Raw genomic sequence first — 17,280 nt, forward strand, 5'->3', positions numbered from 1 at the left:
TATTCCTCAATGTGCAGCAATCTTGGAAGTCTTGGATACTTAGTTTTGAGATATTTACAGATAAATAAACCAGATATGTTTTTGTAGAGATACAGTATTACAGAGAAAGGCATGCTGGGTAGAAGTTGATATTCTTTGTGAGGACTGGTTGAAGACTTAAGTATTTGAAGGAGGTAGACTTGATAATTGCTGATGAAGGCTATTAGACTGAGGAGGATTAGTAATCTCAGTTAGGAGCATCTTATTTAACTTGGGTTTTACCTTTTTGTAAATAATGAGTAGAAAATATCAGGGGGGTATTGGGTTGGTTGTAGAGATTGTAATTTGATAGTTATAGGGACTAGGATTATGATAGCTTCACAGAGAGTCTTGGGTGGTAAACAAGAGTGGGTGCTACTATTTTTATTCATTTATTTTATTTGACATTTGTTGACCGGGAGAGTCCGACTTAGTTTGCTCCCATTTTTAACAGAGGCCTGGGGAGAAACATTCCACAGTACAAAGTATATAAAAAACATTTTACAGTACAAATTAAGCAAGTAATGCAGTCACAGTACAGATTATACAAGTAAAAGGAAAATAACAAGCAAAGAATTAATTCTCGGGTTGTGCAAGTAAAATATAATAAACACAATAAAAGTTAATATAAAATAAGGTCAAATAGACGAACATTGCTGTACAAGTAAGGGAAAATTCAGCAAATTAGGCAATTCAAATAAGAGTGAAAAATGCAGGAGAATTTATAATATATGTCTAGAAAGGTAGTTATAGCAGTTAGTTTGGTGAGTTACAGTGTAAGGGGAAATGAGAGTAGGGGAAGAAGAAAGAGAGGTTGTACTGGGAGCAATTCTATTGACTGTTTTCTTCTAGAGGGAACTGGTGGTATTGGTTTGTGGACTATTTGGAAGGTGCTATGGAAGTAGAAAATTATAGTAAGGGGGTGGGTGAGAAGAAGGTATAAGGTAGGGGAGCAAAATGAACCGGAGCATTAGCAAGGGTGAATGAAGTGGGGTTAAAAACTTGGTAAAGAGACAGAGAAAAATACAATCAGTGACTTAACTTAAACAGCCACAAATCTGCTGACAGAGATAAGTAAAAGAAACAATATAGTTTAAAAGGCCTCTTAGCTAGTAGTTGAAAGTCTTGATTTGGTTGCTTTAGGACACAGTTTTAGTAGAGAAGTTAGTCCAATATCATCTTGACCTGATTAATGGTGATAACAGAAAAAAAAATGCTCTCTCAAAGGCAAAAAATACAGCCTCCATGGGACCCAATAACATCCCAGGCAGCATCCTACATGAACTCAGGCACAAACTTGCAGCACCATTACGTGCTATATTTAACCAAAGCCTAAATACCAGCTTTGTCCCAGCTGAGTGGAGGATAGCCACTGTAATCACTTTACACAAAGGTGGCGTGTCCACCGATCTGGGAAATTACAGACCCATCAACCTAACTAGCCTGATCTCCAAGGCCATGGAACGGATTACCATGGACCTCATTAACAAGGACATTGGCAACCTTCAAACACTCGATCCCACACAGTTTGGCTTTGTCAAGGAGAGGTCATGTTTGTTAAATTTGGTCGACTTTTTTTGAGACAGTCACCAAGGCCATGAACGAGGGGATGATGGTGGACACTGCCTACCTTGAACTGGCCAAAGCCTTCAGCACTATTCCCTACTCGGGCATAACAGATAATCTCTCTCAACTAGGCATCAACCCATATGTTACTAGATGGATAGCTCACTGATAGAACCCACCTAGTCAAAATAGAGGAAGCCACCTAAAGCAGCAGACCAGTATCGAGCAGAGTACCACAGGGTTTGGTCTTGGGGCCTCTATTATTTGGGATATACTTTTCTGAGGTGACTATGGCTGACCAAGATTGCAGATGATTACAAGCTGGGCGCTGTCATCAGTTCCCCTAGTGATGTGGACATCCTCCAAGAGGGTCTCACCCAAACAAATGACTGGTCCCGGAAACATGGCCTCAAACTGAATAACAAACAATGCATCATCATCATCATCACCCTTTGGGGAGAGTGACATCCCCACAAATTATCACATTAATAAAAACGTCCCATGCAAGCAATCAGTTGTGAAGGATTTGGGCACCCAGATTGACAGCAACCTGACTTTTGACCACCATGTTGCTTCCACTGCACAGAAAGGTTTCTACATGACCCACCTCATAAGTAAGGGTATCTCATCCAGGGACAAGGAATTCATAACATCCCTGTATTCTTCCCTTATAAGGCACATTATTGAGTACAATGCCCCATTCGGCATGTACCTCACAAAGCACATGCAGCAGCTGGAGAGACCACAGAGTTTCCTCACCAGGAGAATCCAGGGCCTCAGAAATCTACCATACACATATATACTAAAAACCCTGTCTCTTTACTCAGTTTCATACAGACTCCTCAGAGGTGACCTCTGTCTGGCATACAAAGCGATCGTGGACCCAGCCTTGATGGGATTGCTCCATATCCGCGTGTCAAGCTGCACTAGAGTAACCCGCACACGCGGCCTCAACCTGGTCTGTGACATCAATAGGACTTGTTGGCGGGACAGATTTGTGTTTCCCAGAGACTACCCATCTGTGGAATAGACTCCTTCTCCACGTCAGACAGAGTACCTCTTTACCCCTTTTTAAGCACAACCTGGATAACTGGATGGCAAATAGAAAATACATCCCTGGGATTCCACCGGTGTCCCTGCTGGACAGGGGCTCTGGGTGATGACTTGTCTAAACATGGGCTTAACTCTTGGCTAGGCTTATAAGAGCCTCAGGGCCAATAGCCTAGTAACTTCCTATGATCCTATGAACTGCACTTGACTGTTAGAACAACTGCATAAGGTAAAGAGGTTTCTATGGACTTTGACATCCAAAGTCCAAAGGTCACCCCAACCCCCAAAGAGCAGCAAAACAATGAGAAAAAGTAAGCTAGAATGCAGTAGTGCAGCTGTGGATAATTACTGGCCCAGAACTCAAATGGGCTGCACTAGAAGAGAAATAAACTTAAAGAAGGGAAACAGTGGACTGCAAAAAACAATGAACTGAGCACAGTTAAAGGAGAATGTACTAATGGGACTGCTGTGGTCTAAGAGAATTGAGCTATTATAGAGGACAGAGTTCCTTGTTTTAGGCTGCCACAATATTTATAATTTACATAAAAATACAGCCCACATTCTGGTGTTCAAAGTGCATACTTCACTGTTACATATATATCTATTTGCTTGCAGGGACACTTTTATAGCAAAATAAAAAGACACTAAAGAGGCAGTTGAGTGCAGAGTAAATGTTGACTGTGCAAATATTAGCTCAGAGCTGAATGTGGTTTAATAACTGTCTCGGGCAAGGAGAAATAAGAAAGAAGGGGGGAGAACAAGGATGACTTCCTTGAAGGCATGCAGTTCCACTAAAGAAAGACAGGAGGATATAAATAACTGGAATAGCAAGTCTAGCAGAAGTAAAGAAAAAAATAAGAGAGAAATAGTTTGAGTAAGAGCACTATGAGCAAATGTCAATGTCTGTTAGGAAGTAAAGAGTAAACGCTAGCCAGCAGGATGTCAGTGGAGGAAGGTTTACAGAGCACAGAGCTATTGCTTACAAACTAGGACGCTGAAGCAGTTGTCTTCAAATAAGACACTATGCAGGCTAAAATAAACACAGAACACTGTTTGTCCTTAACACTTAGTTAAAGCACAATGGTAGAGGTGGTACACAGGTTATCCTAAATAAATGGTGGGTGGATTGAGTGGATTCAGACTGCCTACTGGATAAGCCTACTGTGTGTATGCTTTAGCGATGTTCCAGTGAACTTGCTGAAAAAAAAGAAAGGAAAAAAAATGATACATTCAAGGTTCAGGAGAAAGCCAATCAAATTATTATAGGATGAACTACATGCAACAGAACACTGCTACCATTAAGTGCGCTAAAATTGTAAGTGGTTTCTTAATAAAGACAGAAATTAATTTCTCTAATACAGTTGCTGTGATGGGGTCACTTGGCTTACCACATTAATACATCCTCTGAAGGACACAAACAGTACTATTTTGTTAACATCCTTACAAATTAAGGACATCACTTTTTCAAAAAGCAGCTTTTTTAACACTAGAACAACAAAAAAACACTGAAAAAATAAGGATAAGACAGGAAAAATTTGAAAAAAATGTCTTCAAACATCACAAGCACTTTACATTGAACAAGTTTTAACAAGCACTTACTTTTAACTTACATTCCAACAAACTCTTGGGCAATGAAGGGACTTGATTGTGCTATGACATCTCTACAGTTTAGATGACCTTTCTAGCTTAACACCAGTTGTAAAGAGTTATGCTAACAAAAAAAGCACTCAGTCCTTATAAATCACAGTGAAATTATGATGACACATATTGGGCATCACTACAAAAATTGCTGACACAAATCAACTAAAGTACAATGGTTGCAAGTCATCCTTAGTAGAAGGTACAGGAGATGTATGAGAATGACAGGGAAACAGCCTCCATGGCTGTCAGGATGACGGCCTCCTCTGGCTGTCTCTCACCTCCTGGAGATGGTGCCTGAGAGGCCATTGTTAAAGGGAGGACTGAAAGGGTGCAAGACTACTGGAAAGGGATGATGGCTGGCAGGTGTGGAAGGAAAACAAGTTGAAAAGTAAAAGTAAATAAAGAAATAAATGCTTATGGTTGATGGTTATGGAGAGAAAAAGCAATGAGAAAGAAAAAAAAAACAAATGACCAAATAACCACTTGCTAATAATGATTTCAAACACAAAACAGCTCAATGTATTCATACTTTTGGCCATAGTAGTTTTCGAAAAAGTGCTCTTTCCAAGGCTCCACCTTTTTTTCCTTCTCAGTCTCTTGACGTATCCTCTGCTGCATCTCCGGAGTGAACTCACCTAAAATAAACCAGAAAAAAACATGCTTAAACAAGCATTACTGGATAATTAATATAAAGTACAAAAAAACAAGGAGTAAATATGGAGATACTTTGCTCATTCATGTATTCGCTGACTGCTTGACTAGTTCCACTCCAGGTCACGAGGGAGATGTAACTTATCCTGACACTCACTAGACACAATGCAGAGGAACTCATCTTGAACACAGTGCCAGTCCACTGCAGGACACATACACTCACTTTTCCACAAAATGCACACACATATGGGCACGTTGAAGGAAAGAATAGTTGTGTAAAATCTTACCACAACCATAAATGTCCTTCTTTTCTATATCCTGCAGTACTCATAACATGAGGGAGTCCACCCCCGGCTGACTCGTACATCCGGCCAGTATACAAAAGTCTTATGTTACTGTGAGATATGTGCGATGCCGCGCATCAGCTTCCATATGTTGGCCATAAAGAGACATTGGGTATAAAGTGGATGTCAGCATGTACCAACCTCAGAAAGTACAGTTGTGTACACTTACCATAAATGTAGATGTTAGAGGTAGATGTTCGAGTGTAGTCACTGTTGCAGTCAACACATTCGGGTTACCTGCCTGCAGGTAGCCCTCAGCCGGCCTGAATACCAGAGTCTTCGATTTCTGCGTCGGATGCTTTCGCTTCTTCCATGAAGTCAGGTCGTCAGGGGTATAAAACATGCAGCTGTCACCATTACATCAGTTTTTCTTGCGCCAGATGTCAGGTGCCCCCACAATAGGAAGCAATTATATGGTATGGTACACCCCCATCAAAAAGCAAATACACATGAAAAAATATATACATACCAAACAAGAAGGAAAGGTAGAGCCAAGAGAAGTCAGGGGGCTGGAGGGAGGGTAACTAGGACTGCAACAGTGAATACACTTGAACATCTACATTTATGGTAAGTGTACACAACTGTACTATGTTCTTTGTGTTTCACTGCTGCAGTCATCACATTTGGGTTGATTTCCAAAGCTAAGGAAGGGAGGAGGTAGTTAAAGAGCATTAGGGCCAGCTATTAAGCCCTGTAAGACTGCTGTGGCAAATCCAGCTCTGGATTTAGATAAGATAGGCAGGTGGTAATGGTGAAGGTCTGTACAGAGCTCCAGGTAGCAGCTTCCAGGATGTCCCTGGTAGGGACTGCTCTGACAAATGCCGTAGAGGCAGATGCAGCCCTGGTGGAATGCGATCTTATCCACTGTGGGGTAGGTTTTCCATAGTGCTTGTAGCAGAAGTGAATGCAATGGGCTATCCATTTGGAAATGGTTTGCTATGAAATGGCCTTCCCCTCTGCCCCTGCAGCAAAGCCAACTAGCAGCTGGTCAGATTTTCTGAGAGGCTTAGTCCTGTCCAAAAAGAACCCAAGTTGTCTGTGCACGTCCAGAGTGTACAGTATCCATTCCCCTTTGTTTTGTGGACTAGGGAAAAAAGTAGGAAAATTAATGGTCTGGTTTAGGGCCACACTAGACACCACCTTGGGTATAAAGGAAAGATTAGTCCTGAGGAAAATCCTGTCCGCATGGAAGATAATGAAGGGTTCCACTGCCATGAGGGCCTGTAATTCAGACACTCTTCTTGCTGAAGTGATGGCTGGAAGTAAGGCTGTTTTCCAAGAAAGGAATTTCAACTCTGCTGTTGCAGCTGGCTCAAAGGGGGCAAGAGTGAGCTTTTCCAATACAAAGTTAAGGTCCCAGGCTGGAGTGGGAGCTCCCCTGGGGGGGGGGGGGGGACCTTAAATTTTTGGCCCGTCTACAGAATTGTTTTAGCAAGGGGTGAGAGAAGAGGGGTGGCTCAGTATTATAATGTGCTGAAATGACAAAGGCATAAATCTTAACTGACGAGAAGGATAGGCCCTTGTGGAGCATTTCTGTTAAGTACTCTAGAATATGAGGTAAGCTGGGCACCGTTGTGCCCATCCCCTGAGCCTGGCTCCAGAAACAATATCTTTTACACATTTCAGCATAGAATTTTCTGGTACTAGGCCTCCTTGCCTCCAGAATGACATCCCGCACCTGCTTACTGAGGGATGCTAGAGGAGAGCTCATGGAATTAGCCAGGCTGCAAGGTTCAGGGTTTGAAGTTGAGGGTGCAGAATGTAGCCTGCCTGCTGGGACAACAGGGAAGGGGTCTGAGGCAGCTGCCATTGGTGCAGCAGTGTCAGACTCCGCAAGAGGGGTTACCAGTGCTGGCGTGGCCAGTCTGGTGCAATCAGTATTGTTCTTGGCTTGTCTTGTTTGACCTTTAGTAGAGCCTTCGAGAGGAGAAGCAGAGGGGGGAAAGGCATAAACCGAGAGGCTTTCCCAGGTAAAGGACAGGGCATCCACTTTCCAAGCTTGACTGTGGGGAGTTCTGGTGCAGAATTTGTTCAATTGGTAGTTCTGAGGGGAGGCAAACAGGTCTACCTTTAGGGTCCCCCATTTGTTCCTCAGGAGGTTGAATATTTTGGGTTCTAGTTTCCATTCGTGTGGGTCCATGAGATTTCTGCTGAAATCGTCTGCTAGTGAATTTAGTTTGCCTGGCAGGAATTGAGCTTGTAGGTGCACTTGGTAGCTCAATGCTGTGCTCCACAGAGCCATGGCTAGTCTGCAGAGAGGGTAGGAGTGGGTTCCCCCCAGCTTGTTTATGTACCATATAAAACTGTGGTGTTGTCTGTCTTTACTAATAGTTGTCCTGGAAGAATAAGGTCTTTGAAGGCTGTCAGAGCACTGTGTACAGCTAACATTTCTTTTTGATTGATATGCAGGTGCAAATACTGGCCCATTCTTATTTCACATGAGGATTTTAAAGAACACCTTCCAGTTAAGCCCAAATTCATCAGAAAGAGGGGTACGAATTTCAAAGAGATTTTTGAAAGGAAGGTCAGGGACATTACAAATGGACAAGACAAAAAGGTAGGTACCTACAAATGTGGGGCCTGCAATCAGTGCCATGCCATATTAGATGACTCTGACTTATATATTCCATCTAGAAAAATGAAAATCAAATCACATGGACATTATTCATGCAGTTCGAAAGGGGTGGTTTATTTAGCTTTTTGCACTTCTTGTACAAGTTTCTATGTAGGAAAAACCGAAAGAGAGATGAGAAAAAGGCTCTATGAGCACTTTTATGAAATATCCAAAAAGAAAGACTCAAACACTTTGTTTAAACATTCTCTCAATTGTTCCAACTGGAATTTTAAATTTATTATTCTTGAGCAAGTTATTCCTGACAGTAGGGGTGGGGATTGGGAATCTACCCTAGAATACAGAGAATTGGTGTGGCAGTTAAGGCTTGATGCAGGAAAACCCCCCGGGTTAAACGACACCATTAGCATCAAACCTGTTTTAAAACTCAGAAGGGCAAGGCTGTGAAGTTTTTAATGCCATACAGTTAACCATAAATACCATAAAAAGTTTAAAGTATGGATTCAAATACATATTTCATGTTTCTGGCAGAATGTGAAAAGTGATGTTTTTAGATTTAATTTACCATTCTACATCATTTTATTGGGATGTTTTTAATTAACTACGTAAATTTATTCATACAACCAGATACAAAGGTATAATATTGCCCCTTTCATGACATCATTGTTTATTATTTATTGTTTTTACTATAGGAACAAAGGATTTACTTGATTTTAAACATCTATTTTGGTCTTATAAGATGATTTGCTTTAAGACTAAATTAGTTAATTAATGCATTAAACAATTACGTAAAGTATTTAAAAGGTAACTCTACGTTGTGATGTGTAACTTGATAAAGCTCGGAATATCCGAGCGAAAGCGCTTGTTTTAATTGTGGTTTTTGGACTGGTTCGTGGAATAAAAAGGATATACAACTTGTACTTCTGGCTTTTGTTCAGCTGCTTGGATTTTCTACTTTTTTAAATTTTAATATTTCTCTGCCTGCAAAATGCAATGGCTGGAGCTAGACACTTTGTGAACACCCTGGGCGTGGTAGATAAGCAAAAGGGAAGTGCAGAGAACTGAAAGTGCATGCAGCCTGCCCTGAAACGTAGGTATTGTCTGCAGGATTCTCTTATTGGAATGTGCAGGTAAGCTTCCTTTCAGTCTAGGGTTGCCAGCCAGGCATCCTTGGCTAGCATAGGAAGAAGCTGTTGAAGAGTTAGCATTTTGAATTTTGGAACCACCAGAAAGGTGTTGAGAATAGAGAGGTCCAGGATAGGACACCAGGAGTTTTCTTTTCTGGGTACCAGAAAAAGTCTTGAATAAAAACCTTGTCCCCTTAGTTCTGCTGGGACAGGTTGAATAGCCCTGATATTAAGAAGAGAGAGAACCTGCTATTTGGCCTCCACTCACTGATTGGGTGGGAGGTCCGGCCAACCATTTGGGGTTGGTAGTGTGTGGAAGTGCAATCTGTATCCTCGGGGAAACTTTGTTCAAAACCCATTTGACCTAGGTAATGAGTTCCCAGTTTTTTGCATGCAGGGCGAGCTTTCCTCCTAAGGGAGCAAGTAGTTGAGCAGGGCTGGGAAGGGTTAAGGTTAAGTCATTGTGCCATTTTTCCATAGGGGGTGGCTTACTACTCCCTACTTTGGAAGTGGGTGCCCCCTACTGCTTAGATCTGTGCGTAGCCTGAGACTGAAGTCTTGGTGGTCTGCTATCCCTGAGTTTGGACTGAGAAGTCCTGGAAGGGACTGGAAAGGACCAGTTCTTTGAAGGCCAATGCCTACTGAATCTGGGAGGCTGTACTTGTAGAAAATCTTTAACAGTTTGCATAGATTTAGCTTTTTCCTCCATCCTTTTGAGGAATTCCTCTGCTCTGTTGCCAAAAAGGCGGTCTTGGTTTAAGGGTGCATCCAGTAATTTAGCTTTAACACGATTGGGCAAGTTTTGTTCCTTAAGCCAAGCATGCCGTCTAAGTACAGACCCAGTAACAGCAGCCCTGCAAGATGCTTCTAAAGCATCAAAACCACATTGCAAAGTATGTTTACCAACTTGTTCTGCAGAATGCATTAAATCTTGCAAGTCTTTGTGTTCAGCAATCAGGAATCATCATCATTTACTGTTTAAGTAGTCCCATAATATGCTGCTGACATATGAAACTGGCAATTTAAAGCCCTAATGGCCATAGTAGCAGAAGTGTATACCTTCTTAACCCATCTGTCTAAGGATCTAGAATCTCTATCAGAATGGGTAGGATTTTTGGCAGCAGTACCCTTAATACCTTTTGGTCCTTGGGAAATGTTCTCTGGATCCGAAGTAGAATTCTTGAAGAGGAACTTGTGAGAGTCAGGTACTCCAGTTTCTGGGAGCTGGAGGCAAAGTGTCTGGGGTAAGGCTAGATTCCAAGAAAACATCATCTACAATAGCCAGAACAGGAGGGATAGCTAGAGGCCTGTGTTGAGACAGGAGTAAGAATTCCCTAAGTCTCTTTTTAGACTCAGAATAGTCCTGACTTTCCCAGCGGAAATGCTCCCTAAGGGTATGCAAAGTTTCACCAAAAGAAAAATCTTCTGGAGGGAAGGCAGAGGGAATGGAATCCTTTGCATCAGAATCCTCATAAGTAGACAAGGGCAAATCCTGGTAATCAGAAGGAGCAGAGATATCAAATTCCTGATCAGAAGAATCAGAAAGAAAATCGGTTCTAGGTCTCTTAGAGGGGGAAGGCTGACTTCCCCTAATTAAGGTAGTAAGGTCTTCAGCCATTCTGAGCATTTGTTTTTGAGGCATATGGGCCTGAGGCAGCGGTTTGGTTGACGGTTTTCTAGGCGTAGTGCGAGTTTTAGGCCTGAGGAATTCGGTACTTCTAGTTAGAAACGATGCCGTCAGTTTAATATGAAAGTCTGTAGGCCTGAATACACCCTCAGAAGCCGATGCCTTCACAGCCGCTCTGGACCCATCCAAAGTAGAGACATCCGCAGGTTCCATAGTCGAAGAAGCATCTCGCAGCATACCGGACTCCGAATGGGTCTCAGTAGAGGCCTGCGAATCTTGGTTGCGGGTATCAGGGGCTGCGAAAGCGCCTCACTGAGTACCGCTCGATTGGTGACTAGCTTAACGGAAGCGTCATCAGCAGTTTTGGACCTATGTGGTCTGTCTCTGTCTTTATCCTTACGTTTTTTCAGAAGATCGGAAGTCGGATGGCTTAAAGAAGCCATTTGGGAGTACGGAGATCGAGAACGAAAGAATATAGCTACAAAAATAGTCCGACGAGGAATAGTTCGGGTGTTGAACAAGGCACAAAACCGACAGCGAGGGACGTCGTGGTCTGGGCCTAAACAGGTGACACAGTAAGAATGAAAATCTCTATGAGGTATTTGCTTTCCACAGGCAAGACAATTGTTAATTTTTTCTAACATGGATTAGAGCAAGAAAAAAGGATCCCCAACGGGGTACTTATACTTTTTGAAGACTTCGGGTCTGAAACTCGATAATTAAAATTTCAGGAGTCGGCCGACTGGCACTTGCAAACTGCTTCAGCTTTGGGCATCGCACAACAAAAAAGACTGATGTAATGGTGTCGACTGCATGTTTTATACCCCTGGCGTCACGGAAGAAGTGACAGCATCTGATGCAGAAATGCGAAGACTCTGATATTTAGGCCGGCTGAGGGCTACCTGCAGGCAGATAACCCAAATGTGATGACTGCAACAGTGAAACACGAAGAACATCTGAATGCCACAAAGCACCAACCTGATCTTAGGTGAGGAAAACATGCCACCATGCCACCAGAGGCCAAGCAGGTATCAGCAGGAAGACCGGGGGGGGGGGGGGTAAGTAATACTGCAGCCTACAGAAGAGAAGGAAATCTATGGTTATGGTAAGATTTCACACAACTATTCTACGTCCTTCTACTCATATGCTGTAGTATTCATAACGTGAGAGACAGTGCCAAAGCTCATGCAGAGGAAGAGTTGGGCAGAGGAGCAGAAGCATTTTCCACAAACCAATGCAGAACAGCTCTGGCAAACTCAGCCCTGGATCTGGATATGACTTCTAGTTTACAGTGTTTGGTGAATGTCTGAACAGAAGACCAGGAAGCTGCCTCCAGGACAGAGCAAGTGTCCAAGCCTTTAAAGAAGGCTCCAGAGGAGGACACTGCCTTAGTGGAATGTGCCCTCAAAGGAGAAGAAAGATTCTTTCCATTGGCTAAATAACAGAAAGAAATAGCTTTAAAAATAAGAGGAGATAGTCTGCTTGGAAAGAGGTTGACCCGGACCCCTTGAGAGATATGAAACAACTCGACTCGGCACGCTATGCTATAGAGCGAGGCCTCTTATTGGCTGAGCTATTTCTTATCCCAGGATGCACCACCACTAATCCCCCAGATCTTGTTTGTCCGCATTCATGCACACATGCACAACTTGTTTATATAACATTGTTAGATGTTTCAAGATGAAACAACAGGATTCGGACCTTCTGATATCCTCAGATCTCCAAGGAAGGGGGAAGGAGGGTGGGTTATTAGGAATGTAGGCGAGATGGATCCCAAACATCTAAAGTTATGGTGAGTACATAACTAAAAGATGTTATGTGATCCTATCTCGCCTACATTCTGTACTGATGGGACAGCGTCCCTAACACCTAAATCCCGGGTGGCTCATTGGAAAACACTCCTGAGCACTGTGGAACCAAATGAAGCTCGTCCTCTAGATGCCACATCCAATTTGTAGTGGGAAATGAAAGTGTGCGGGGAAGACCATGTAGCCGCAGCACAAATGTCACTAATGGCAAGCTTAGAATGAAATGCTATCGAAGCAGCCATAGCCCTTGTAGAATGAGCTTTGACAGAGGTGGTAAGCTCTTTGTTAGAATAAGAATAAGCTTGAGTAATACAGTCCCTGATCCATTTGGCAATAGTGACCTTTGTGACAGCTTTGCCCAATTTATTGTCTGCAAAGGATACAAACAACTGATCTGTTTTCCTTGTTTGTTTGGTCCTGTCTAAATAAAAACGCAACTGCCTGTTGACATCTAGTGTGTGGAATATGAATTCCGCTTTGTTAGAATATTTTGGTAAAAAGACTGGAAGTTCTAACAATTGTTGTAAGCAGAAACTGGAACAAACTTTAGGGACAAAGGAAGGATTTGGCCTGAGAGATACTCTGTCTTTGTGAAAAACCAAGTACGGGGGTTTTACTGACAGAGCTTGAAGCTCTGAAACTCTTCTGGCAGAAGTAATCGCCACCAGAAAAGCAGTCTTCCATGATAGAAATTTTAGATCACATGTAGCTGCCGGTTCAAAGGGGGAGGAAGTTAAGGCGCGTAACACCACATCGAGATCCCATGGAGGTGCAGGATGAGAAATCGGAGGTCTTAACAGAGCAGCACCTTTCAAGAAGGTCTTACACAATCTGTTGCTCATTAAAGGTGGGTTTATAGAGTCGTGAAAATTAGAAATCGCTGCCAATTGGACCTTGATGGTAGAGACTGAAGAGCCTTGATTGAAAAGAGAAGTTAAAAATTTTAGTACTTCTGCCACGGGAATAGAGATGGGATCCAGGCCCCGGAGTTGAGCCCAAATAGCAAATCTTTTCCATTTGCTAGAATACAATTTCTTAGTAGCAGACTTATGGGCCGAAGATAATATGTGTACAACCTCTGGATCCAATGTATGACTCCTGACTATAGTCGGAAGAGGAGGAGCCAAGCCGTCAATTTTAAGGTGTGCAGGGACTGGTGGAATAGTCCCGACTGATGAACCAAAAGGTCTGGGATCTGATCCAGGAACCATGGACCTTCCAGAGCATATTTCCAAAGATAAAGAAACCATACTTGACGAGGCCAGTAAGGAGCAACTAAGATCATTTTGCTCCCCAAGAGAGATGCCTTTTGGATCACCTTGGGAAGGAGAGGAACTGGGGGGAAGGCATAAAGCAGGCCGGTGGGCCAAGGACAGGCTAGTGCGTCCATGGGGCTCTTCCCCGGAGCCGGGGTTAGGGAGAAGAATTTTTTGCACTTCGCATTTAGTGGAGTCGCGAAGAGGTCGCAACACGGTACTCCCCATCTGCTGAAAATCTGACTTGCAACTGTCATGTTCAGAGACCATTCGTGAGGAGAGAGGATGGTTCTGCTCAGTCTGTCGGCTATCACATTGGACTTGCCCGGGATATGAGTAGCCACTAGAAAGCGTTCGGTCAAGACTGCCCATTCCCAGAATCTCATGGCCTCTCTGCAAAGAGGATAGGATCTGGTCCCTCCCTGTTTGTTCAGGTACCAGACAACTGACATGTTGTCTGAGTGAACGGCAATTACGCCCTGAGGGAGGTAATCGTGAAGGGCTTGGAGGGACAGAAGCACCGCCCTCATTTCTAGGATGTTGATATGAAGTAGGGTCTCTTCTGGGTGCCATTTGCCTTGGACTGACCTGCCCAGGGAATGCCCCCCCCACCCCATCTGGGAGGCGTCCGTGTTCAAAGTGGCCGCAGGAGGAGGTGGAACAAAGGGTCGTCCCTGATCCAAATTGGAGGGCATTAGCCACCAGCGAAGGTCCCGTTTGCATGTTTCCATGATCCATATGAGGTGACTGAGAGGGAGTTCCTGAAAGGACCACTGAGCTGAAAGAAGCCACTGGAGAATTCTCATGTGCAACCTTGCCAAGGGAACTAGAAGAACCGTGGCGGACATGGATCCCAATAGCTGCAGGACCATTCTGGCTGGGGCTTTGGACCTGGGAAGTAAGGCTCGAACTTGAGTCTGTATGGTTTGAATTCTGTCTGTAGGTAGACAGACCCGCATTTGGTTTGAGTCTATCTCTACCCCTATGAATCTTATTCGTTGAGATGGCAGCAACACAGACTTTGGCCAATTGAAGGTGATTCCAAGGGAGTTGCCCAGTGATATAGTGGCTTGTAGGCTCCGCAGTAGTAGATGCTTGGAGGTGGCAGTTAGGAGCCAGTCGTCTAGATATGGAAACACCTGGAATCCTAGACTTCTCAGGTGAGCAGTCACGACTGCCAAACACTTGGTGAACACCCTGGGGGCTGTGGTGAGACCAAAGGGCAGCGCGCGGAACTGAAAATGACTGCCCCTAGGCTGAAGCGCAGATGTCTCCTGGACGCTTGATGTACCATGATATGGTAATAAGCGTCCTTGAGATCTATGGAGCACATCCAAACACCTTTCTCCAGCAATGGGAGAATGGTTTGTAGGGTGACCATTCGGAACTTGGACTTTCTGACTGAACGGTTTAGAATGCTGAGGTCCAAAATGGGCCTAAAGTCCCCGGTCTTTTTTGGCACCACAAAGAATCTTGAGTAAGTCCCTAATCCGATCTGGTCTGCGGGGACCGGTTGGATGACTCCTTTTTGCAGCAGCTTTGAAACTTCTGAGGCTGCAGTATCCCGTTGACTGGGTGGCGGGTCCGGGATTTTTTTGGACTGAGGTTGGGAGTGAGAGAAAGGGATGGTGTAACCTCCGGCGATAATTTGAAGCACCCATCGGTCCTGAGTGATACCTTCCGAGGCTTTCAGGTGCTTCGAAAAACGACCCCCGACTGGCTCCGGAGCTGCACAGTCGGGCAATCCCTCAGGGACTGTGAAAGGCTGAACAGCCACGAAAGGACTCGCGGTCTCCAGTGTTGCGAGGGCCTCTGCCGCCTCTGGGACGGCATCTTCTGGAAGAATTTCCCCCTCCCCTGCCTCTGGAAGGGGGATCATCCTGCTGAGAGGGGTAAGGCTTCTGAGATCTATGGAACCACATTTTCTCTCCTCTTTTAGCCTTGGGATAAGGCCGAAAAGGAGTGGAAAATCGTGCCCCTACGGCAGTCAGAGTCTTACCCTCCTGTTCTTGGCGGTCAGTGTGTCCTTTACCTTAAGTCCAAACAGGGAGGACCCATCAAAGGGGGCGTCAGCAAAGGAAGACTTAAAGGCCTCCGCGAAATGACACAGGCGGAGCCAGGCTTGTCTCCGTAGAGCAATGCCTGTACCCGCCGCTCTACTCGCCCCTTCGGCCGCATAAGAAATGAGCCTCATGGACGAGTTTGAAATGGACGACAATGTAGCCAGCTGAGAGCCAACTGTCTGGGCCAGCTCCTCAGGCAGGTTACCCAAGAGGGTATCGGAAAGCTCTTTAATCAGATCCCTCTGAAATCTAGTAAAGTGCGTAAGGTAGTTCAAGGACCTTAATGTAAAGGCCGCTGAACTTAGGGTGCGCTTTCCGTACCTATCCATGCTCCTAGACTCCTTATTAGGAGGATGGACGGACGTCGAAGCCTCTGCTACATCTTGCTGGGTAGCAGATGCCACCACCAAAGCAACTACAGCCACACCTTTGGTTAGAAATTCTTTTTCAGGGAGTGCCGAGAGGAACTTATTCGGACGAGCAGGCACCGGTTCCACAGAGTCTGGGTGTTCCCACACCCTTCGACAGATCAAATCCAAGAGCTCGTCGAAGGGCGGAGACACCCAGGAGGCGGAGGGCTGAGCCCCGAAGGCCTTAAGGAACACCGACTCATCAGCAGAAGGGGGTTTGGACTGCCAGCCGCCTCGTTGTTTAAGGGCTTCCAGGATGTCTGCAAAAGAGACATCATCCGAGGACGACTTAGGGGACCCCTCTGCATCATCGAGATCAGTGTCTGATGTAAGAGACTCATCAGGGGAGTCAACGTGCTTCCTCTTGCACGATCTTTTCCTGGGGGGTTCTTCCGAAGAGGCTTCAGAAGGACCTCCAGGAGGGGGGGAAACCCCAGTGGGGGTAACCTCAGGCCCCAGGGCTCCGCTGTCTAAGGACAGGGGGACTGCCAAAGACCCAGTCTCGGTATGCAGGGAAGGAGCTGGGGAGACCGTGGAGGTAGCCAAAGATGATTTGGCTAACGCACTCCTCATAGCCCTGAAGGCGGGACCACCAGAATCCTGGGAGGGTCCCACCTCCGTGGCCATGACAGTAGACGGCACTCCCGCCGCCGACGCACCAAGAGGGAGACTTGGGACCGAAAACATCAATCCCGAAGCATCCCCCCCGGGGCCGACGGAAGAAGTCCGTGTACTGAACTCCGACCCAAGAGCCGGAGTTGGAGTAAGGGTCGGGCCCGACCCTAAAACCTCCACCGGTTCTACCAGCACCGGCTCCAACGGTGCCGAGGCTGTTGGAGGAGGAACCAAAGTAGGGAGGTGGACCATCAGCTTCGAAGCCGAATGGGCTGGAGCCGAAACTAGCTTTTGGAACACCGGAGACTGGAAGAGTCTAAGGAGCACCCTGTCGATGTCCGAATCAGACATCTTGGATGACCTGGACGATATTGATCGGGTCTGAACCGATTTCTCCATCGGCTCCAAAGGACTAGGGGACCGGCTCCGAATGGATTCTACCACTATCGGCTCAGAGAGAGATCTCAAGGCAATTTCCCTCGGTGCCGATAAGGACTTCGGCTCCGAAGGGGAAGAGTCTGAGCCGGCAACC

General features: G+C 45.1%; 1 protein-coding gene across 1 annotated transcript in view; it reads right to left on the bottom strand.

The window, feature by feature from the left end:
* The window catches only part of ASXL2 (ASXL transcriptional regulator 2), a 2,483,396-nt gene that overhangs the window by 55,275 nt on the left and 2,410,841 nt on the right, over nucleotides 1-17,280 (bottom strand). Inside the window, exon 9 of the mRNA XM_044062884.1 lies at nucleotides 4,805-4,910. Coding sequence (XP_043918819.1) covers nucleotides 4,805-4,910 — 106 coding nt within the window. The remainder of the gene's footprint in view (nucleotides 1-4,804; nucleotides 4,911-17,280) is intronic.

The sequence above is a fragment of the Protopterus annectens genome, chromosome 2.part1 (assembly GCF_019279795.1).
Source record: "Protopterus annectens isolate FY-2018-M chromosome 2.part1, PAN1.0, whole genome shotgun sequence".
NCBI classification, from domain to species: domain Eukaryota; kingdom Metazoa; phylum Chordata; order Ceratodontiformes; family Protopteridae; genus Protopterus; species Protopterus annectens.